This window comes from Lontra canadensis, unplaced genomic scaffold (genome assembly GCF_010015895.1).
Source record: "Lontra canadensis isolate GAN:19392208 unplaced genomic scaffold, GSC_riverotter_1.0 scaffold160, whole genome shotgun sequence".
NCBI classification, from domain to species: Eukaryota; Metazoa; Chordata; class Mammalia; order Carnivora; family Mustelidae; genus Lontra; species Lontra canadensis.
Window position 1 is genome coordinate 871,188 of NW_022631154.1, and position 23,494 is coordinate 894,681.

General features: G+C 59.7%; 1 protein-coding gene across 1 annotated transcript in view; it reads right to left on the reverse strand.

Moving 5' to 3' along the window:
• KCNN3 (potassium calcium-activated channel subfamily N member 3) overlaps positions 1–23,494 on the reverse strand; it is a 119,892-nt gene that overhangs the window by 18,120 nt on the left and 78,278 nt on the right. The window contains exon 4 of the mRNA XM_032845124.1: positions 2,221–2,362. Within this exon, the coding sequence (XP_032701015.1) occupies positions 2,221–2,362 (142 nt within the window). The remainder of the gene's footprint in view (positions 1–2,220; positions 2,363–23,494) is intronic.

Sequence of the window (23,494 nt, forward strand, 5' to 3'; positions counted from 1 at the left end):
TTTGACCAATCGGCTTCTGTGGCCGAAGCCCCTCGGACACACCAGGTCTGGGCCAACAATGTCAAGTTGCTCAGACAATCACAAACCCTGCCTAATGGTTGATAATTACACCGTTTCTGGGACTGCCGGGAGAAAACAATGATTAAGACTATTTACAGCTCCGCACACAGATCCTTCCCTCCCCCCGGGCAGCCGAGCCGGCCGCGGTGTCCATGGCAACCGCACAGGGAGCCCTACCTGGAGTGCGGGCTCGGCTGTGAGCTTGGAGGGGCGGCGGCGGGAGGCGGGGGAGGGGGCGGGGGGAGGGCGGCTCCCCGAAACCCAGGCAAGAATGACTCAGCGAGAAGAGTCGCCTTTGTTAGAAAAATGCCACCAGGGGCGCTGCCTTCAGCTCAAGTCACACCTGGGGTCCTGGGATCGAGCCCCACATCCGGCTCCCTGCTCAGCGGGGAGCCTGCTTCTCCCTCTCCCACTCCCCCTGCTTGTGTTCCCTCTCGCTGTGTCCCTCTCTGTCAAATAAATAGATAAAATCTTGAAAGAAAGAAAGAGAGAGAGAGGGAGGGAGGAAGACAGACGCCGCCAGGTTCCGAGGGGGTCGTGCACCCGGATGTGGGTGAAAACACCAACAGTGAACACGCGGCCCCTGAACACGGAGAGGTGAGGTGCGCATTTTAGGAGAAAGAGAAGACCAAGGGCCTGTGCTGTGTTCTTAGCGCGGGAGGGGGTAGGCCTCTCCGGGTGCGTCCTCTCGCTGTGGCACAGAACAGCCCCGGCCACCCAACGGGGGAGCAGGTGCAAACCCCGTGCTGGGACCGCCCCCAGGGAGCAGGGGTGGGGCTGGTCCCGCCTGCCCGAGGCTCTGTCAGAGCACGGCCCAGAGACCAGAGACGGGGCAGACACGGGGGTGCAGCTCGGAGCCGAGGGGTTGTGCTCCCCGCGGGGCTCATCCGCGGTCCGGCCTGGGAGCTGCCCCAGCCACAGAGCCTGCCCGGGAGCCGCTGAGACAGGCGGACTTTGGCCTCGGGGCAGCATTTCACGACTTTCTGGAAGGGTCATTGACCGGTTCCCGGTGGCTGCTGGAGCCCTGCCAGACAGGCCGCTCCTGACGCTCCTGACGGACGGAAGCCTTTGTGCTGAGGCCTTCCACTCACCCAGGACATCCCGGCCCCACCGCCCACTGCTTGGCTGCTGCTCCCAGCCCCGATGGCTTCGTGGGGGCCGTCAGGGGGCAGACGGCACAGCTGTGTCCCGGCAGGAGACGGCTGGGCCTTCCTGCTCCGGCCCCGACCCTAGGGCCTCCTCTGCTCTGAGGGGCCCACACTCCGGCCTTGTCCCTGAAGTCAGTGCCAGAAGGGCCCCGGGCTGCAGGGGTAGGGTGGGGGACAAGCCCCCCAAGGTAGAATTTAGTGCCCTTTTTGCTGCGGAAAGGAATGGTTCCCTCCCCGAGGGAAAACCTGAGGGGCACCAACAGCAAAGACTTTCACCCAAGTGTACGGGTGGTGGAGGGACTCCCCTGGGGGGACTGTGACACCCAAGGGGTACCTAGAGCTGAGCGGAGGGCCTGTGCGCCCCCACACCCTACCCCAGCCACCCCTGGCTTCACTGAGGACGTTCTCCTCTGGGCCTCGGGGTCCCCAGGGGCGTGGCTGTCGTACGGACAGCAGGGCCCAGCCTCGTGTCATCGGGCCAGCACAGGAGAGGCGGTGGGCGCGGCAGCCCATGGCTCCTCGCTGGAGACGGCGTTGGTGCCCACCCTCACCGCCAGGCAGCCCGTCGGGAGCACAGGGCAGGCCTTCCGTCCCTGCTCTACCAGCAGCTCCAGGCCCAGGGCCCTGCTCATCACCCCTGCCGGGACGCCCAGCTTAGCTTTCTCAGACCTAAGTCTGTGGGGCCCCAGGGCAGGAGGGGGACAGGCCAGTGCAAGCCCTGAGGCTTACTGTGGGGAGCTTACACAGGCGGGGGAGGGGATGTGGGAGTGCAGGGTCAGACAGGCCAGTGTTGCCCAGCCCGTTTTGGGGGGCCCTGAAGAGGCCATTAACTATCCAGACCCGGGGAGGATTCCTGATTTAGGAAAGGAAGGCACACCCGGGAGAAGCACCTGTTCTCCCCACCGTGCGGTGCAAGCGTGCGGAACCTGCCGGCGACCCCCGTGAGCTGCCGGAAAGGCTCTGGTCTGTGCAGCCCGGCAGGGAGCGGGAGCCGGGTGGGGGAGGTACTCACCATGATGCCGGTGAGCAGACAGACGCCTTTCCCACAGTATGTGTGGGGCACCATGTCCCCATAGCCGATGGACAGGAATGTGATGGAGATGAGCCACATGGCGCCCAGGAAGTTACTGGTCACGTCCTGCTGGTCATGGTACCTGCCGAGGGAGAGACAGGGCTCAGTGGACGGAACCACGGGCCCTGGGGTAACGGCTGTGGGCACACCCGGACTGGGAAGGAAACGGGTCTTTGCCAAGGTGGAGATGGCAGGTGCCAGGGACTGAAGGCGCCATGACTCTGCCCACCCAGTGCCTGATGCAGCCCGGACCCCCGCCCACCGCCAGCTTGCCCCAGAGGAGCTCCATGCCGTGGACGCCCTCTCAGCACTGCTCAAACAGCTCTGGATGAAATCATGCGGGAATAAAGTTCTTTTCCTAGCGACCGCCTGAGTGTGCGTAGATGTGACTGACCACAAATCACAGGCCCCAGAACGGAGAATGTATAAAATAAGTCACCAACACATCTAGCAGTTTCCTGTAAGAATGCTGGGGGATCCCAGAGAAGGGGCACCTGCGCAGGGCGGAGAGAGAGGCTGTCGCCGTGGGGGCTCTTGGCCGTTTGTGGGGTGCTGGCATCTCCCTGCTGAGCTGGACGGGGCTCTGGGCTGCCCGCCTGGGGAGGCACCCACTGGAACGGTACTGCCGCCGTTCACTGCCCAGGGTGTCCTTTCCCTGCCTCCTCTCACCCCCAGACACCTAGCCCGCTGAGTGCTAGGCTCTGTGCCAATGCTGCCATACAGAGACCCTGCTGCCCTCCAGATACAGCCCCTGCCCCTGGGGCTCGCAGCTCGGGGAGGGCTGGCGAGGAGGCAGACATGCGCAGAAGCAGGTGGGCAAGGCGCCTCTCCAGCAGGAAAGGGCAGCGCCCTCGATGCGCGCGCGGGCAGGCTGGGCAGCCTAGACGGAGGCTGGTTGCCAGGCAGCTGGGAGGTGGGGTCTCAGGCAGAGGGAACGCCCTCGTGAAAGCCCGGGGCTGGGCTTGCCTGTGGCAGGTGGGCGGGGTTGGGCCCTGGGGCGGAAGGGCAGATGAAGGTGGGTCCCTTCTCTGAATGTTTGCTAACAGGATCCGCCTGACCCCACACCACAGAGGGGAGGCAGCCAGGTGTGAAGCAGGTGGAAGGCGCCAGGCGGGAGTGCAGGTGACAGCCTTCGTCACCCACCAGCCCGCACCGATTCCAGGGCGAGCACCGGTGATGGGTTGTCCAGCCCCAGCCCGACACCTGGACCAGCAAGCAGAGATGTGCACATTAGCCCTTCGAAGCCATCCGCGCGGGGCATGCACGCCCTGGTCTCCAGGACGCCCACCTGCCCTCTGGCTGCCGCCCCACCTGCCCTCCCCTGGTTGGCTGCCTCCTCCTCCTGCGTGTGCCCGTCACGCCCCGCAGGAGTGGTACTGGCTGGTGCTGCCACCTGGATCCCCAAGACAGAGGGTGCCCTGCTCCCGTGCCAGGTGCCACCCCTCCCCTCCCCTCGGCCCCTGTCCCTTCCATTCCTGTGCGCTGCTCTGGGGCGGGGAGGGCGCGGGGGCAGACCCCCGCTCTGGGGCCTGCACCGAGCTGCCGTGTGGAATCCTACGGGGGAGGGGTGGGCTTTGGGGTCTGTGAAGCGGCCAGACTCAGGGGCAGGCAGACTGTGGGGCGCACGTAGACAGCCCCACGCGGCAAGCCCGCAACACGGACACAAACGTGGGTCACCGGCTCGTCCTGAAGACATCTCCCGTCAGGTCTGCGGACGGCAAGGTTGGGGCACAGGACAGAGAGGACGTGAGCCTGTGGCCTTCGGCTCTGCTCACCCGGCTTCAAGCCCCAGTTCCCCTCCAAGGGGCTCCAGCCTGCGGATAAGCGACCAAACTTATCTGCTGCTAGGACTGGACCCCCCGGGCCTCACCTGCACAGCGCCTCACCGCCCGCCCAGAGCCCACCCCAGCACACGGGCCGTCCAGTCGCTGTCGAGGGCAGGTGCCTCCGTCCGGGAAGCATCCACTGAGAGACAGAGGAGGCGGGTGCCGACCGGGGAGCAAAGAGGCGTCCACGCTTGCAGAGCTGCCTGATATGGGGAGGAAGGAGCCACTGCCGATTCGTGACACAGAAGGGACACGGGACACTGGGTATCGGGGAAGGCTCGTCCCAGCCGCCTGCAGCAGTGGTGACGGCGGGCGGGCCCCACATGGACCTGCTGGAACGTCTGCAGGTGCCCGAGAAGTGACGGGAGCCGCAGGGGACCCAGGCGGCCGCCGACCACGGCTCCGGGACGAGTCCGTAGCCTGTCTCTGCCCGCGTTCCTGGTCCTGCTGCGCGCGGTTCGCACAGTGTCCCTCTCCTTGCAAACACGAGGCTTAACCTAGTGTCCCTGGGGCTCAGCAGCCCCACGTGAGTGGCCTCCGAGAGAAAGAAAGAAGAGCTCAGAGGGGGCGTCAGCAACAGGCAGGCGTCTTGTTGTCACCCTGATGCCCCATTTACTGTTTCATTGCTCGAGATCCCTTTCCGGGAACTTCTCTCTCGTTCACACGCACAACCTCGCCGGCGGTCATCGTGAGCGTGGGGATAAAGGCTGTTCTCGGGGATGCCACTCACTGCTCACTTCTCAGACCCGAGGGCTGTCCCCTCTGGGGGGGTGGGCACGAAACACACACATTGTCCCGTGTCATGGGGACAGAGGCGTGGGGCTCACTGCGCAGGAGGCGACGGGCTGTGGAGTAGGCTGGGGACGGACAGCTGTGGGACTGGAGAGGAGAAGCTGTTTCCAAAACTACTGACAATTTTACAGTGGTTTCCACGTGCCACAAATCACACGTTCACGTCATGCCATTTTCTTCAACAGAGAATTTTTCAGAGAACCATCTTTTTCTTTAGGAGGAAAAGGTGTCTTTCTTTGTGAGGATAGTTATTATAGTTGTTAATTTCTCATTTTTCATTTTTTAATATTACAAAACAAATGATAGGTACAGGCGATCATGCGACACTTGGAAGACTTGGGGTCCCAGAGACCTGCGGAGAGTCTCTAATAGGAAAGACGCAGACCGAGTCAGTTAAACAAAGAAACGGGCTCCAGATCCCGTGCAGACCGTTGGCAGGGAGCAGCGCATGGCGTGACCCTGTCCAGAACCAACACTGTGAGAGAGACAACACTGGCCCCAGGAGATGCGAGGTGATGCCGGACAAGGGGGTCTTTCTGGAAGGACTGGGGGTCAATGGAGGGGTCTCCCAAAGGGCAGAGAAAAAAACATGAGCATATCACTGAACCCATCTACCAATTCAAACGATAATGGTTTCAGAAAGAGAACTGGAAAAAAGGAGGAGGAGGAGAGAAGTAATCATTAAAGAAATCATTAACAAAAGTTTCCAGAACTAAAGGACATAAGTTTCTAGATCAAGCGCCCCCTGTCCCCAGTGCAGTGGATGAAAAGACTTACACTGAGGCACATTACTGTGAAATTGCAGAACACCAGGGGGAAGGAGAGGTGCTATGGGGCTTCCTGAGCCAGCGAGGGAGGGAGGAGAGAAAAAGGAGGGAGGGAGGGCAGGTGAGGGACTGAAGGAGGGGGAGGGCCCAGGGGGATGGGGCCTAGGGGGGCGGTGGCCCAGGGGTACAGGAGCCCAAGGAGATGGGAACCAGAGGGACGGGACCCAGTGGTCCTTGGATGTCGGCCAAGTGCCAGGCTAGAGCAGGTCAGAGGACTTGGGGGACATTTCTCCAAGAAGACAAAATTGATAGAAAATTGAATATGCCTGAAAGTCCTGAGAACAGGCTGGACCACGGCCAGAACGTGGAGCTGAACTGGGAACAAATGCGTGGAAGCTCTGAGCACGTTGGCTGACGCAGGGCTTTGTCTGGAGCAAACGAGATCCGCAGGACAGGGTCCCCGTTCTCTCCCGCAGGCACAGCGCTGAACAGAGTCGAGCACACGGGGCTGGGAGGTGACGGCCACCCGGGGTTAGGGGAGGCTGGTGACAGTGGCAGGAGGCCTGGGGGTAGGGGCGGGCAGGGGGCCACATCCTCACTTCCCACGTGGAAGCGACCGATGGCACCAAAACAGAAGCTTTGAAAACCAGCAGCACACGCGTGCCACTTAGACACAGGGAGGTCACCAGGGGCCGCACTGAGCAGGAGGCAGCAGAGAGCTCCCTCTGGAGAAGGGCAAGGGGGAGGAACAGGCACGGAGCCACGGACTCTGCAGTGTGACCTCGAGGATCTTCTGGGACAGCCGACGTAAAACCAAGCCGAGGAGAAAAAAACCAAAAATGCACATCACGTAAAACTCAGTTATGAAGCATAGACACGAAGACGCGTGGCCGCCCAAGCTCCCACGCCGGCTGCCCACGGAAGGGCCCGCGGCGCTCTCTCCTCCGCCCGGGCTCCGTGTGCCCGAGCTCACGCTCGCCGCGGCCTTCCCACACGGCTGGGCACGCCCGAAGGCGTCTGGTGGTGCTTGGCCTATCCCCGAGTGCCATAAAAATGAAGCCACACTCCAGGAGCCGGGTCCCCAGCGGTCCTCTTCCTCCTCCCGCACATGCGTCTGTAAACCCGCCCTCCTGAGTGAGGGCCGGACCTGGCGGCTTGTTTCTAACACGCGGCGGAGGTGATGGGCTGTCACCTCTGAAGTCCCGCCGTAAGAACATGGCAGTCCCCGTCTCGGGTGATCTCCAGCTCCGGAGAAGCCACGCGCCCTGCCCGACTGACCCCTGGAGAGGCCCGGGTGGTGAGCGTCCCCGGCCCGGTCCCAGCCCGCGAGTGAGCACCGAGGCAGAGCCCCTCTCCGGAGCCTGGGGAGGGGCCCGCAGCCCGGCTGCCCCCAGCAGGGGACTACAGTTCCTGTCGCTCCATGTCGTCACCAACACTCACCGCCGTCTGTCATCAGACACGTTTGGCCAAACCCGCGGGTAAACGCTCCCGTTTTACGGCGTTCCTCTGACGAAAGCTTGAGGACCCTTCATATGTCGATGGTCTTGCTTCTCTTCTCTGAAGTACCGTTCCTGACTTTTGTCCATTTTTCCTTTGCTTTGTTTTTGTCTCTTTTTCTTATTGGTTCTAAGAGTCCTTTTTATACTCTAGATAAGAACTTCGCCAGTTTTTGTGTTGAAAATTCTTTTTCCAGTTTGTGCCTGTCTTTTTATTTTCTTTGTAGTATACTTGATGAATAGACGTTCTAAGTTCTTCTGTGGCTGAATTCATCATCCTGGTCACTCGTAACCAGAGACGTGTTATTTTTAAAGAAACACTTGCCTGCCTGCAGATACGAGACTTTCAAATGTTTCTAAATGTTGCCTTTCACACTTAAGTCTTTAATTCACCAGGAAGTGATTTTGTGTACGGTGTGAAGTAGGGATATGCCTTCCTTTCCCTCGAGTGGGTAACCAGTCGTCCTTGGCCCATACAACGAGCAGTGTCCCCCCACCCCCACCCCTGCCCTGTGGATTTTACACAGAAGTGACACAATTTCTGGGCTCTCTCTTCTGTTCCATCAGCCTGCATGTCAACCCCTGTGGTTCCTTTATACTCCCCTCTGTAGCCTTCTCTACATACCTTCCCAGAGCCTAGAGAGGAACAGGTGCTCAGTAAGTATCTGCAGAATGACTGTGGCCGCTTGTCGCTTTTCCTGTCCCCACGGGAAGGCGATGCCTGCTTCAGAAATTCAGCAAAGCACGTTTCAGAGAATCTCTCTTCAGCAGGTCAAGTGCTGTTGGCTGCCGGGTTCCTCGGACTTGGAGTCCGTTCTCGCCATTAAAGAGAACTCAGCTCCTTGCCAGTAGCTGTGACCTGACTTTCCACATGGATCTTAGTGATTTCATGGCCATTCATCCTGGGTCTGGTTTGTTTGCTGGAGACTTTTAGGGATCGAGCCAAGTGCACTGCCTTGTCCTCACCTTCCAGTTATGGTCTAGCTTCACACAGTCGGAGCCGCCCCCCGAGCTGTGGACCCTGTACTTAAATTCTCTAACAAAAATCCCAGTGGTAGGGACCCCTCGGATCCTTGACTAGACCTCCTGGTGGGCTTTGATACCACGGCTGCCTCCCTTCTCAGAACCCCACTCCTTTGGCACTGTCGGGAGTCGGCTGTCCTGGTTTCCTCCTGTCTGACCGTCCTTCTTGGATCCTTTTCCTGGCCTCCTGTTTGGCCCTCTCTGCCGCATGCTCACCTTGGGCAAACCCCTTTTCTTGCTCCCGTCATGCCGGCCACTTTCCTCACTGACCCTTCCTTCTAAGGGATGCTTCAAGACCCAGCTCAAATCTCGCCTGCCCCTCCCAGCCACAGTGAGCTCTTTGCCCCTAGCCCCGGACCGCCAAGCGTTGGCCCTGTCCACGCCCTGCCTGCACGGTGTGGGACACCCCAGGCTGTTAGGTGTCATGGTCGGAATGCAGGGGCTGGAGGGCCGGACTGCATAGGTTCAAATCTGGGTTTGCTCCTTAGTATCCGCATGACCTTGTCCTCAGTTTTGCTGTCGGTAAAAGGGGAGAACTGTGCAACAGGCCCAGAGGCACCGCTGGGGCTGGCTGAGTGGAGCAGCGCCCGGCGCCCGGCCGCACCAGCACGGTTGGCGCCCACGACCTCATGCAAGCCCGGCCTTGCCGCAGCAGGGCCAGCGTGGTATCCGGAGCCAAAGCCTGCCCTCCCAGTCCTAACGGGTTTGCGACCTGGAACAAAGCGCTTCACCGTCTCAGAGGGTTTCCTCCTTAGGGACACAGAGTGTCCTGCTCCCCTGACCAGGTCACGAGGCTCTGGGGAGCAATCAGGGTGGAAGGGCTTTGCCAACCTCAGATGGACACACACCCAGTGTGACTCTGCCTCTCTGCAAGCACCACCGCCTCTTCGCGCCCCCACTCGGGCTCCTCCCCCTTGGACCCCTCCCACTCACGCCCCTCCAAACAGACCCCTCCCCTGGAACTCGCCCCCCCATCCCACCTGCACCCCTCTTACCCAGAGACCCTCCCCCAATCCCTCCCGCCAAGGCCCCTCTCCCCTGGGCTCCACCCGGCCCCGCCCCCCGGGACTCAGCCGCGCACCCCCCCAACAGGCTCTGGGCTAGTTCTGCGTTTACTGACTGTCCGGCCCCCCTTAGAACATAAGCCTCGCTCGGTACTTGGTTTGCTGCTGTGTTTCCAGCGCTCAGTCAGTGCTGGTTGAGTGAGTGAATGAATAAAGGATCCCTTGTCGTCACCACAAGACAGCAGGACCAGGTTGCAGGACCAGGCCTCTTGCCCCAACTTTATCCTGAAGCCATGACAAGCTCAGGAGAGTGACTGGTCACAGCAGTTTCCCGGAGAGGAGCGTGAGCGGCAGTGAGCAGGGGCGGGTGGGGCGAGGTGATGGGCACCTGCTCAGGCCCTACGGGGGGACCAGGCCCTCCTTGCAACCAGACAAGCTCTGGCTCCCACGAGGCGCTCTCGTGAGTCCTGGGTTTCACTCCCGGCCCTGCCCCTGCCTTTGTCCAGGCCGCCAGTCCCCTCAGCTAGCCGTGCACGCCCTCAGAAGGCTGGGGGTGTGACCCCAGCTTCGGGGGAATCGCTGCCCAGTCTGGAGTCCCGAGGGGGTTCTGGGAGCCACTAGTGGGGTGGGAGAGCCCCGACGGGGGGGGTCAGCCGGGTGGTGAGTGGCTGGCGGGCCGTGTGCTGGGCTGCAGGTGAATTCACATTTTTCTTAAAAACAATTTCCCCTACACACATCTTGAAGTGTGAGATGAACGGCCTCGGGGACCCTGGCTGCCGGCTCGGCCACCAGCTGGGATGCCAGGCCAGGGTGAGCGCTGCGACCTCTCAGCTTTGTCGCGAGAGCCAGTGGCCTAGTTCTGAAGAGTAGGCTTTGAATTTAGGAAAGGAGTGATGCTTCCTTCTGCCTGGTAATCAAGGCAGTAGCCCCGGATCTTTCCAAGGCGAGTCTAATCTCTTACTTGCAGCCCCAAGAGCTGCTGGCGTGGGTGCAGGGTCTCCAGTTAGTTTTGAAAGGGGAGAGCCCCCCAACAAAAAACCACGATGTCGCCAACCAGCCAGCTGCGACTCCCCACCCAGCGGACATGGCCCCTTGCCCTTCTGTCGACGTAGCTTGGTGTGTACTTTCCTGGCAGATGTGTGGACACGCACCTGTCCCCTGGCGGTTTTCTCCACAGGCTTTTGCCAAATGTGGAAGACGCAGGCCAGGGGGCTGGCGTCCCACCTCTGGGTGCCTCTCTCAAAAGGCCGCGAGGGGACGCCTGAGCAGGGACGCCAAGTTCAGCTCCTCTCCGTGGGCGCTGCCCTCTTCCTGGGCTCTGCCTCCCTTTGTTCTGCTGAGAAGTTCCCCGGCTTCTCCGGCGGACAGCGGCGCCCCCACCGCACAGGCCGCTTTCGTCCTCGAGAGGACCGCGGCGGCCTCTCTGGGCAGCCCCTACATGGAGCACGGGATGGCTCACCTGGCAAAGCCGTCTGTGTCAGTGTCTCTGTGCGATGTTTTCTTTCTTCTTATTAAAAAATATTTCCATGTTTCCCGATTCGGAAATGTTTCATAAAAATGCATGAAAACGGAGAAAAACAACATGTTTGGAGAAGCGCTGTAGCACGGGCAGCGTTTCTCCCGCGGCATTTGGAGGTGGCGCGCGGGAGAGGACACGGGGCGCGACCCAGCCCCGCCGGCTGTGATCTGTCCCCCGCCAATGCCGCAGGCCCCTCCACACCTCCGTCCTTTGGTCCGTGACATGAGCCCCTCCCGGGGCTGCTGAGAGTCAGTCGTGGGCCCGGCTCGGGGGGCACGTGTCTGGGGCTGCTGAACGCGCCCTGCAAGTCGACAGCTGTGAGCAGCCGGGCGACGCGCGGGGCTGGGCCGCTACCTCATGGACCGTACTTTCCCGGGAGGGAGGCTGACGCCCGGCAACACGAAAGCAAAAAAGGCCAAGTTCACTTGAGATGGGAGTGCCCAGGAGCAGCCCGCGGCACCTGGCGGGGCCTCTCTGAGAACAGGGCATGCCGGCCAGTCAGGAAGAGCAGGGAGAGGCGGGGAGGGGGCCCCCAGGTGGAGGAGAGGCAGGCGGATGAAGAGGTGCTCTCCAAGCCACCGGCCCGGGGTCCCGTGAGCGGAGCCCTGAGCCGTGAGCACCTCGGGCCTGCATGGCGGGTCCCCCGTGCCCCCACCCCAGCCTCCCCCCCCGCCCCAGATCCACTGTTCCTTCTGGAGCCTCTGCTGCGCTGTCTTCTCCCTCACCCTTTCTCTCTTTCCCTCCGTGTCCCCTCCCACCACTGAGTCTGATGCTGTGCCTTCGCCTTCTCCAGGGCTCGCCCTTCTGCTTGGCCCGGCGCCAGCCCACGGGAAACCCGGTCTCACTCCCTCCCCTCTCCCGGCCTCTGCTTTCTCTCCGGCCGGCCCCTGCCCCTGGTTTTCATTCGGCACTGCCCACCCGGTCTGCCACACGTGAGCTGTTTGGCTCCTGGCTGAGGCTCTTCCCGACAACCAACCACCATCAGTCACTGACTTGGAAGCTCTTAGGTTTTCGCGTACAGAGACAGGAATCCCAGTGGCCGGGACTCTTGTAAAGCGTTTCCTCCAAGACCGTAGAGACGGTCTGTTTCTCATCTCAATTTATTTCTGGGACCCTCTCTGTGCGCTGGGGGGGCCTGGAGATGTAGCTCTACTTTACAAGACAACAATAATCATGACTGTTTGTCAGCTGCTGGCCAGGGGCAACAGTGGGCCAACCTTTATGTGCATTATCTCGGTTAATCTTCCCAATAATGAGATTCCTAACGTCATTTCCTGTTTTCTTGAATTGGAAACTCAGGGTCAGTCATATTAGGGAACTTGCACAGAATAAAACACCTACCACGGCAGAGCCAAAGTGTGAGCTGGGCGTGGGCTGCCTCCGCAGCCCCATCCTCAACCGTATCAGGCCTTGGAGGCAGTGAAGGCCCAGAGAGTTTGACCGGAGAGACCGGAGAGACTCAGCCTTTTGTGGGTACCTGATCCTGGATCTGTATCACAATGAGCCAGCCTCACGAGGGAGCAAGCCAGAGCCAGGGCTGCCCTGTTCAGCAGGACAGGTTGCACACTGGGCAACTCCAGGGAGTGCCATTCATGGAGACTTCAGTGTGAATGCTGCCCCCTGGAGGGCAATGCTGTGTAGGCAGTGGTCCTGGTTGGAGCCTCAAAAGAAAGAAAGGTGTGTTTCTCCTCTCAGTTATGCTTTCCAAAGAGAATTAAAGGCAGGCAGCTCCCCAGGCGAGCAACTGTTGAGGAGGGCGCAGAGCTGCTGTCTTGCCTGGGCAGTGTTACTGTGGGAGGGGAGGTGGGGCCCACCCGGGGACCAAGAACAAAGAGGAAGAGGATGAAGAAGTGCCCTGGGAAGAAGTTGCCTTGTTGCTGATGCCCAGAGGCTTCCAGGGCAGGGCGTGGGAGTTCTGCCTGGACGGCCCCCCTGCCACGGAGAAGAGCTGGTACCCAGAGGAGGAGGGGGCAGGGCTGTAGGACTCTCCAGACTGCCGGCTGCTGATGCGTGCAGTGTGGCGGTCTCTAACCTCTTTCCACTAGCCAGGGCATGCTGGTGGCACATGTGCTTGGACTTCTGGAGGTGGCCTCTGACTACAAGAGTGACAGTCTGGGGGAGGCTGGATCTCAGGGGCCTGTCCAAGCCCATCTGTGCCTCAGCCAAACCACCCAAGACCTCGGCTGACACGATTAGATGGAAAGTCCTGGAACACATCAGAAATCATGTGGACTCAGAGGAGTGGAGACAGCTGGCACGCACCCGACCCTGGGTGGGCCCCACCTCCCCTCCCACAGTAACAGAGGGGATGACCCTCTGGTCGTCCGTCTGCTCTTTTGTGAACTGAGGGGGCCTCGGCCCCGGGGCTGCAGGCTGTGAGGGCGCCGCCTTGGTCCAGAGCACACACAGGACAGAGAGCTGCGGCCCCCGGCCCCGCCGCTAACGGGCCACATTTGGGAAGACGCGGACTCCCGGCAGTCTCGGTGACCGGTGTCACGGAATGGGCCTCTCCTGGGGCCCGTTAGCCCAGAGCCGCAGGACTCTCTCAGGAAGGGAGAGACAGGGACTCATGGGGAGGACCTGGGCAGGAGGTGCTTTGCCTGTTGGGACGTCTCTGTCCCTGTGAGTCACGGAGGCCCAGGGTCACCTCTCCCACGGCAAACCTCACTCCTTCCAGGTGAAGAGCTGGGGGCTGGAAGGGGCGAGGGAGCCCGGGGACCCTCGCCACCCGCTGCCTCCTTCCGCCCGGGGCACCTGCCACGTGTGCCCATGGTCGGCCCCAGGAGAAAGACCCCCGGCTGGGGCCCAGATTCTCCCCGACCTGCTGCGGGCTCTGGGCAGCTCACTTCTCTCCTCTGGGCCCGGGGGTCCTCATCCGTCTCACGGGAGAACGCGGCTGAGGGAGCTGCACAGCCCCTTCCGGCTCTACGGTGGGCGTCTTTGATCACACTCTGCCCCCCACACCCCTCCTGCCAGGCTCTGGGGGGCTCGCGGCGGGCACCGAGCGCACACCAGACGCCAGGTGTTTTCAGGGACAGGTGGCCTTTGGCGCCCTGTGAGGGAGAGGACGCAGCGGGTGGCCTTGATCCTGCGCCCCCCACCCTGCCCCGGGGCTGCAGCGCGGCCTGGAGCGGCTCCCACCTCCGCCTCCGCCTCACGGACACCATCCACCCGTGAACGCCCCAGCTTCCTGCAGGAGGGCGGGGAGAGGCTGAACCTCAGGCCAGCCCGGCCGCTCCCCCCTCCCACCCCCCAGCCCAGCGAGGCCGGGCCCTGGCTCCTTCCTCCCTGCTCCTTTCCCGCACAGGATCACAAAAGCCGCTCCTCCTGCGTTGCCGGGCAACAAACCCGCGGGAAACTCCAACCCACCTCTGACCCTGCTCTGGACGCAGCGCGGAGGCGGCGCCCACGGAGCGGCAGCCACAGGAGAAGCTGCCTCACTGGGACTAGCAGAGATGAGGAGGAGAGGGCAGGCCTCCTCTATCTGGTTATTTTGGGATCTGATCCCGGGGCTGCTGATGGGGGTGGTTCCTGCGGCCAAACCCCCACCGCCCCACCGGCTTCTGTGTCTACCTGGCGAGCGATTCTAATCCACGCACCCTGGGCGATGGCCCGACACCCCACAGACTCTCCGGGAGACACAACTGTCCCCAAACGAGGGTCGGCACTGTCCTCCTTGTCACCCGCTTCCCCAAACACAGGTTTGTTCGCTTGTTAGCTGGAGTGGCCTTGGGCTCTAGAGCCTTGGAGTCCTAAGTGGGTCAGGGAGGGCCAGGCTGTGGCTGCCCAGCCACCAAGGGACCGGGAGGGAGGCCAGGAGGACCCAGGAGCCGGCCCCAGCTGTGACAGCGGGACAGCTGTCCTTCTTCTCCTCCCGCGGGGCACTCTCTTACACACCCACCTCCTGCCTGGGGAGAGCCACAGAGTGAGAACCTCACACGAGAACACAATGGTGTCACCCACACAAGGACACAATGGTGAGCAAGGCCTGGCAGGGCCCTGGGCCCGTCCTTCCTTCCAGGCCAGAGAAAGCACTACAGAAGCTTCCAGCCGGCCTTGAACAGGGTGCCGGCTGCAAGGAGCCAGCACCTGTGAACGAGGGCTCCGTCCCCCCAGCCCCGTAGCCCCAAAGCTGGCCCAGTGCGGCCACAGGAACAGTCTGGCAACCTCGGGACGGTACCGTCTAATTTCTAAACTAATGAAAAGCCTCAAGACATATTTATCCATAAATAAAAGCCACGGTTTAAATTATAAACAGGAACAAAACAAACTAAGGATGCTGGTAACTAAGTGGGGGTGGTTTTGTGTGTTAAAGCTTGACAAAATAATTATAAATCTCCACCCGGTTAACTACACTCACGTTTACTGAACTCCGGAAGTGTGACGATGTAAGTGTTTGCTTTATTAATTCTGACACACACGTTCTCAAAAAATGTCAGCCAGTCTCTAGCGCCCCCCACCCCCTAAGCTGACGTGCGGCCCTCGAGGCGACAGGCCACGCTCCCCAGGCCTGCCAACAGGACGCGGCTTCCCACGAGAAACCAGCGTTCCGGGAGCACCAGCCGCACCTCGTCCAGGTCCCAGAGCGCGCGCCCTCACGCAAACTCCAAAGCGACTTCACAGCCCAAACTGAGAAAGAACCTACATTTTCTTTCACATTTTGCTCTTTCTCCCTTGGCCCCAACATGGTCACAGCAGACAAACCCCTAATTTTACTAACACCCGAGAGCCGTGCAGCAGGCCCTCAGGACCCCAAGGTCCCAGGTCTCCACCACCCCGCAAGTCGGGGGACAGGACGGGTCACGGAGCCTGGTTGAGCTGCCAGGCCCTAACCCCCTGAAATGGGGACTCGCTCCCCTCCCAGGGCCGCTGGGACCTGGAGTTTTCGGCTCCCCAGCTTTCACGCTTCATAACCCTCTGGGGCAGGGGCCACTGCAGTTCCAACCCACAGGTCGGAAGCATGAGACCCAGGGACAGAAAGGACCCCTTGCTTGTCAGGATCCAGCTCCAGGCCCAGGCACTTGTCTTAGTTAACGGAGGGGAAGTGACTCACCCACGGCCCCAGAGCGTGGTTCACAGTCAAGCCCGGCTGCGAGTCTGGGCTTTCTGGCTCGGGGGCCGCCGCCCTCTGTCCTGCACACAAGGAGCTGTGCATTTAGCATCGTGAGGTGCTGCTGCGAGCGTCACTAACGTTATGAAATGGAACCATGCTGGTTTTGTCAAGGCCGGACGAGGGCCAGACTGCCCAGGGCCCTGCCGCGGACGTCGGGGGTGTGGACTCAACTCCGAGGGGGAGCGATAGAAGTTTCTAGGGGTAACAGGACCCGGGGGAGTACGGTCTGAAGCCAGAGCACTTACTCTGACAGTCCCGCCTGCAACCGCAGAGCTCTGCCTCAGGGATGGGGCCAGAGAAGACGCTACACAAGGGTATCACAGAATAAGAACCACAGGGCTCGGCTCCTGAATAGAGCTGTAGGGAGGGCGGCATGGGGGCAGGGCTGGTGGACGGTTTCAAGTGTAAGAGATACTAATGGCCCAACGGCCCTCCTCCCCATCTTCAGCAGTAAAAGAACCCAGGAACGAGCAACGGTGATTCATAACACGGACTATTTTCCATCCGGGCAACTGACCAGTGAAGGCAAATGAAAATGACCTGTGTTACTTCCAGGAAATGTCTTTAAAGAGAAAGCACTCTGATTTTGTCCCTTCCTCCCTCCTGCAGCATAGGCGGTAGATGGGATGGCTAGAGCTCCTGCAGCCTTCTTGAGCTCTGAGGAAGAACCATGACCCAAGGCTGGCAGGGCAACAAGAGAGAAGGAGCCTGGGTCCCTGATGCTCTGGAGCACGGCTACCGGCTCTGACTGACCCTGTCCAGTCCTCTTCTGCATAACGAAGAGACTTCTGTTATTTTGGATTTCCTGCCCCTTGCTGCCAAAAGCTAGCACTAACTAAGAAAGCTCTTGAGAAAAAGAAGACAAACACAGACTAGCAGAGAGAAATTAGGGGCAGCCTGACGATTCTGAATGGAGACTTGAAGTCTGAGACAGCATGAGAAAATGCCTGTGATTAGCCATGACACAGTCAGGAGGTCCTGGAGCGCTCACCTGCCTCCTCTCCCCGCCATGACTGCGTGGAGCTCTTCTCCCCAGGGCCTCTTCCCCAGGGGGTTTTCTGCCTAGAGGTGCCACTCTTAGAATGAGCCAGACCTTCTAGCTAAGCATTTTCAGAAGCTCCCAGAGCCCTTGGCTACGACCTCTTAACACACCCGGTCCCCCACCCCTACTACCACGGGCCTCCCGCCCTCTCTGTGGCCCAGGCCTTGCCACAGCCACACGCTGGTCCTTTTCCTGTCCTTCAGGTGACTCCACACTCTACACCCTTCGCCACCCCAGGGCCTTTGCACATGCCATTCCCTCCTCTTGGAAAGCTCACCCCCATGGTCCATAAATGGCTCCTCAGGTCCCAGTGGACACACACCCTCCCTAGAATGACTTTCCAGGGAGGTCCCAGCCAACTAGGCTCACTCTGCAACCCCACTGCTTACCAAAAAAGGTCATTGCGACCTTGTGTTTAACTCCTTTGCAGTATGTAGGAGAAACCTGCAATTGCTTATTGGTTCTTATCAGTTTTCCTGATAGACTCTCCACGAGGAAGGAGCCCAGTCTTATTTTCTGAGTGTATTTAACCCCTAACACAGTGCCTGGTGAGCAGCTGGACTCGTTGTGATTAATGTCATTACTATTTAGCAAACTGTTCACAATAGAGCATCACCGCTCAGGGGAGGGGCTTGGGATGCGCCGCACATGTGTGAGCCAGGGGGTGGGCTCGCTGAGGGTGGCGGAGACGTAGCAAGCCCAGTTCAGGGACACAGAGCAGGTGGAGGACGAACTGGAAGGATGGTCCCAAGAACCTGGGAGGAGAGCTCAGCACCCAGTGCTCAGGCCGTTGGCTGGATAAACTATTGCATTTATCCAAGGGAGAGCCGAGGCAGAGAGGTGGACCCCCAGGCTAGACCCCCAACCCTTGCTAAAGCTGGGAGCAGGATACGAGCATCTGGACATCAAGAGCCTTCTGGCATTGACCTCACCCGTGGCTCCTGTCCCGTGGTGGGCCACGCCAGGCAGCGGGGCTGTCAAAAGTGCAAGCCCTGAGCAGGGATGAGCCACCCTGGGTCTCCCTCCACAGTTTCCAGCCCGGAGAGCCTGCTCTGGGGGCCTGGGCCCTTCCCATGGGCCGCTCTCACGCTGCGTTAAAGGGAGAATAATGGCATGCCTGGGTGGCTCAGTCAGTCGAGCATCCGCCTTCAGCTCAGGTCATGATCTCGGGGTCCTGGGTTCGAGCCCCGCCTCAGGCTCCCTGCTCAGTGGAGGCTGCTTCTCCCTCTTTTGCTTCCCCTTGCCTGGCTCATTCTCTCTCTCAAATAAACAAAATCTTTAAAAAAAAAGATGGCAGGTTGCCTAACACATGGGTCACTGGATTCAGTCTGGGGTCCTCACTTGGTGGGGACACAGATGACCCGGAAGGAGGATGAACAGGAAAGAGCAGTCTGATGGGAACAGAGCCCTGGGAGGACCTGTCCAAGGAGCAGACACCATTTATTTCAAGAAGATTAGACAGGTTCTCGGTATTTAGGGCCCCCAGGGGAAGAGGGGCCACAGCCTGCTTCCCTCGGAGTTCACACTGTGCTAAGCACTGTACTCTCTGCGAGGGGCTTTCTGCAAGTTCTCCCGTTTCCCAGATGTCCTAAGGCTAGCTTACCCACAGGGTTGCCTGCCACTAAGAGCCCACCCCAGCAAGGCCCAAGACCACATCTGCCCAGATGGGGATGGTTTAACCACCAACCTGTGTTGCTTGACTTTCTTTTGTGTTGATGCAAAAAACAGCTGGGACCCAAGTCACAAACCACTAGGAGTTTAATTTTAACCAACATTTGGAAGGTACTTGTAGGTCAGAGCTGTCTTTGGAGGTGGTGAGCTCCCCGTCCCAGGGCGTGCCCAGTCGAAGCTGACTCTGGTCACGTTAAGTACATGTATGACCAGGACCCAGACTGTCCTTCGCCCCAAGTTCAGGCCACGTCCATCTCTGACTCAGCCTCTATGCATTCACACTGCTGTCTGTGGGCTCAGCTGAAGCAGGTTTATAATTTCCAAAAGGAGTTTTGCTCCCTAGGCTTCGTGCCCCTCCTTTCGTGGGGCAGCCAGTGCACCAGGCAGCCTGCGGGGCCTTGCTGGAGGGCAGCTCCCAGGGGCCTCTTGGGAGAGCAGCGCAACCAGGTGTTAGGGTTTGTGGGTTCTCGCTGGATGTGGCTCAGGCAGTGCAGGGATGAGGAGGGAGCCCGCAGAGGGGAGTGTGTGCAGGGAGGTGCCATTTGGAGTAGAATGTGTTCTTGTCCGATTTCTTCCCAGCTCAGCCTCTGAGGGCCTGTGGCCAAGTCTCAGGGGATGGGGGGTCTGCATTAAATGGAAGGAGGAAATCCCGTGAAAACGTACCCCGAGGCAGTGGTGGGAGTGGGGCGGGGGGCAGACCACAGGGCTCCACGGCAGGGTGGGTGGCGGTGCGGGGGTGGTGGGGAGAGCACACTGACCCATCCTGGGCCACCGAACGCTCGGAGGCCTGTGGCTGAGGCCCCGTCCCTTGCTGGTGGGCACCTGCCCTAGAGATGCAGGGCACAGTGGGGTCACCGGGGACAGACAGAACAACCCAAAGTGGAAAAGCTGACAGAATGCGGTTTTCCTGTCTTAACTAATGCCAGCCCACACATAGCTGTGGCTGATGTGGCCTCCAGGAACCCCTCCCTTTCCTGACCTTCGCTCACTCAGAGGCCTTGTGGTCCTGTGGCCTCCTCCACGGGCCCTGGGGGTAAGAGTGAAGCCGGAGGCCCTTAGGCCTCCCTGTAAGAGTCCTGCAGCTTCCCTCCAACCCCAGAGACCAGCTGTGTGCTACTCAGGGCAGAATCGGGATGATGGTCATTCAGGCCAGCTCCCTAGGGCCTCATCTCTCAGAGACGCAGCGTGTGGGGGCTTGCATGTCCTTCCCGGCCCGAGAGAGGAGGCTGGCTTTTACACTGGTTTTCGGAAGGCAAACTCTCGTCCCAAACAGCCCCTGAGCCTTCCCAGCAGAGAGGTCAGGGAAACCCAGGGTGTAGTGAGACCCAGGCTGGAGTGATTAGGGGGTTGGCTGGCCTGGAAAAATGGGCAACTTTGAACCCGCATTCCAAACTCCGCGCTTCGGAACGCTGACTTTACAGACTGTCGTCATCTCCCCAGGTCTTCACTCTCCTGAGAGGTGCCATCGGCCACCGCACAAGTAACGTACTGTTATTTAATATAAAAGCACAGATACACCGGCCACAAAGCCTTTTCACGCTTAAGTGTCAGAGAGCACAAAATCACTGTGCACGGGGAAGAGGCAAGACAGAAAGTGGGCTGTCGAGGAGTAAAGATGGGGCAGCGTCCCACGAGCACCTGACACCCGAAGGTGGGCTGCTGGGGCCGGGAAAGGGAGGCAGCCCCAGAGCAGAGGCCCGGCCCCAAGTCCCTGCTGACCATCCGGGGGCGGGCGCCACCTCACCGCGCACCCTGCATCCCGCAGCGCACGGGAACCGCACCCCCCCCCGCCCCGGCCCCGCGGCCCCCACCCTCCGGCCCCCACGTGTCCGCGCTCCCGGCAGCAGCTCGTCGCCACGGAACCACCGGTCCACACTGGCGAGTGTCCGGCCGGCCCCGGCCAGTGCTGAAGACCCCGCAGCCGTGCGTCGGGTCACAGCGCAGCTGCAGACTCCGCCTGCGCGGACACGGGCTCTAGTCCTCCCAGGAACGCCCGCGTCCCGCCGTCGGGGGGTGGCAAGCGCGCACCCCCGGGGGAGAGGACTCGCCGGTTCATGGAGGCCTCCCGGGCCGCCAGGGCCGCCGACCTACAGGCGGGACGGGGGGGGGGGTGGGGACGGGGGGGGGGGGGGCGGGGGGGGCGGGGGGGGCTGCGCCGCCGACCGAGAAACGTTACAAGGAAACCCGAGCGCCGCGACCTCGCGTTCCGGGCTCTGCGGACGGAAAAGGCGGGTCCTGCGCGGGACCGACAGCGGTTTTGCGGCGGGAGGAAAAGCTCCTGCCGCCTCTTTCCGTTAAAGACGAAACACGGGCCCGAAAGTCGAGCGTTTTCGGGAAACACAGCGGAACGTCGAGGGGAACCGCGCGTAACACCCCGCAGACGCGCAGGACGCGCGTTTCCGAGCTTTGCCGACGCGTCCGCGCGGGTTGGAACTGGGCGACGCCGGGTCCGCGTCCGTCCTGCTCCTCCGAACACCGTCCGTGCCGGTCCCGCCTCCGGCTCCCGACGCTCGCGCTCCCGTGGGCGCGTGTGACCCCTCGCTCGGGGTCCGGTTCTGCAGCCCCGGGCGGGGCGCGGGCGGAGGGGCCTCCACGTCCCTCGAGGGAAGCAGCGGAAGAGCATCCCGGGGCGCGCCGGCTGACGGGGCAAACTCGCCAAGGCCCGGGGCCGCCGGTCGTCCTGGGGCGGCCCCTCCTCCTGCCCCCTGCGGGAGGGGCGACCGCGGGGTCCGTGGCCGCCGCTTTCTCCCGCGAGCGGCCCGTGTGCGTCCGGGTCCCGCCCGGAGCGGAGGCCGCACGTGGTCCTCGCCGCGGCCCGGGGACCGGCGAGGCCGTCCGTGCTGCTTCCAGGGCGCCCGTGTCCCGTGCGGCCTTTTGTCTCCATTTAACCGACGGCCTCGCCAGCGGGGACGGTCGCTCCCACCGCGTTTGCTGCGCGCATTTTCCCTGCGGTAACGTTGGCTTTCCTGGGACCCGTGTGTCTCCTGGAGGACAGGGTGGACGATGGTCCCGGGCGCGAGCGACCGTGCCTCCTGCGCGGCCCCCGGGCCTCCGCGCTCCCTCCCGTCGCAGGACGGAGGAGACGGTCGCGGCTTTCCGGGGCTCGCTGGGGCTGCCGCGGTCGCGTCTGCCTCTAACCCACCTGGACTTTCGTCGGTAGCTGGTGGCAGGCGGCTCGGACCTGACTTTTCGCCCAAGTCTCTAACCCTCAGTCTCCCCGGGAGCGTTTGCCGCGAACCCACGGCTTCTCCACTGGATTTCCTGCTCATCGCTGGGTGCTTACGCAGTAGGGCTAACTGGGGGCTTTTCCATTAGGATTCATGTATCTCTTATTACTGATTTTTTCAGTAATGCCCCAGGGACTTAATTACTTTAGTTATATAATACATTTTACCATCCAGCAAAGTGCCCCTCAGTGGTCTTCCCTCTCAAAACAGTGACGCTGCTGTCATTTACTAAAACATCCTCAGAATCAGTACTTACTCCCCCTTAATAAAATTCCTAATTTTGTGTTTTCTAGCTTTTTTTTTTAAGATTTTTTATTTCCTTGTCAGAGAGAGAGAGCACAAGCAAGGGGAGCAGCAGGCAGAGGGAGAAGCAGGCTCCCCACTGTGCAGATCCCGATGTAGGACTCTATCCCAGGACCCTGGGATCATGACCTGAGCTGAAGGCAGACGCTTAACCGACTGAGCCACCCAGGCGCCCCATAGCTTTTTCTTGATTAAATTTATTGGAAGCTGATATCACTTGGATGTATGGATTCTATTTTTCACTTTATTAACTCCTGTCTTATAATTTTGTTCTCCTAGCGAATTTCAATTTATTCTATTTATTTTCATGCTGACTTTTTTAAAATAAAGAACTCTCAGGATATTTTCCTGTATGTGCTACTTAGGTCACACTATCAGTTTGGATACACAGAGTCATTATAATTTTTAAAATCGTCTTTAATGGTGGTTTTGAATAATTCTTTTTTGGACAAGTGTAGCTGAAGAGCTTGCTTTAAAAGGTCCCCTAAAGTTTCCTTTTAATTGAATTTTTATGGCCTTGTGGTTAGGAAATATGTCTGAAGATATTTTCTGATATTTTGAAATGTGTGGCCAAGAAGTTGATTGATTTTTTTGTGACTGTTTCATGAATGCTTAAAAAGAAGATATATTATTTGTTTATGGGCTACAAAGTTCAATATTTATCAATTATTAAAACAGTTAACAGGGGCGCCTGGGTGGCTCAGTGGGTTAAGCCGCTGCCTTCGGCTTAGGTCATGATCTCAGGGTCCTGGGATCGAGTCCCACATCGGGCTCTCTGCTCAGCAGAGAACCTGCTTCCCTTCCTCTCTCTCTGCCTGCCTCTCTGCCTACTTGTGATCTCTCTCTGTCAAATAAATAAATAAAATCTTTAAAAAAAAAAAAACAAAACAGTTAACAATTCAGGTCTCGAGCTCCTTATTTATTTTTGCATAAAAGTTCACAGCTCACTGTGTATGGTACTTTTATCCATATTAAATGGTTCTTCTGGGCCATTTAATGCTTTTTGCTTTGAATTTAAGTTGGTTTAAAACAAGGACTTCTACTCAATTGCCGTTTGTATTTCCCTAATAAATCTCTGCTATTCATTTATTTTTCTAGGTCTTTCCACTTTAGGAACCTCTTCTGTAAACATCATGAAATCAAATTTTGCTTTTAAATCCCATCCTGAGAGACACTGCCTTCTAACAGGGAAGGAAAACTCAATTATGTCGACTGTTATAAATTCCAAGTTTGTTTTTTCTCATCTTCTTTCATGTTTTCTGTGTTTTAACATTTTTCCTACTTCTTTTGTCTTTCTGTCTCTGCCGCTGTGTGTCTACCCCAGGGATGTGGACAGCGCACGTTCTCAAGGTAGGAAAAGTGGGGCTCTCGGGCAGGGGTTCTGGGGTCTCGGGTCTGTCAGTCCCCAGCTCTGGGACCCGGCGTGCTGCT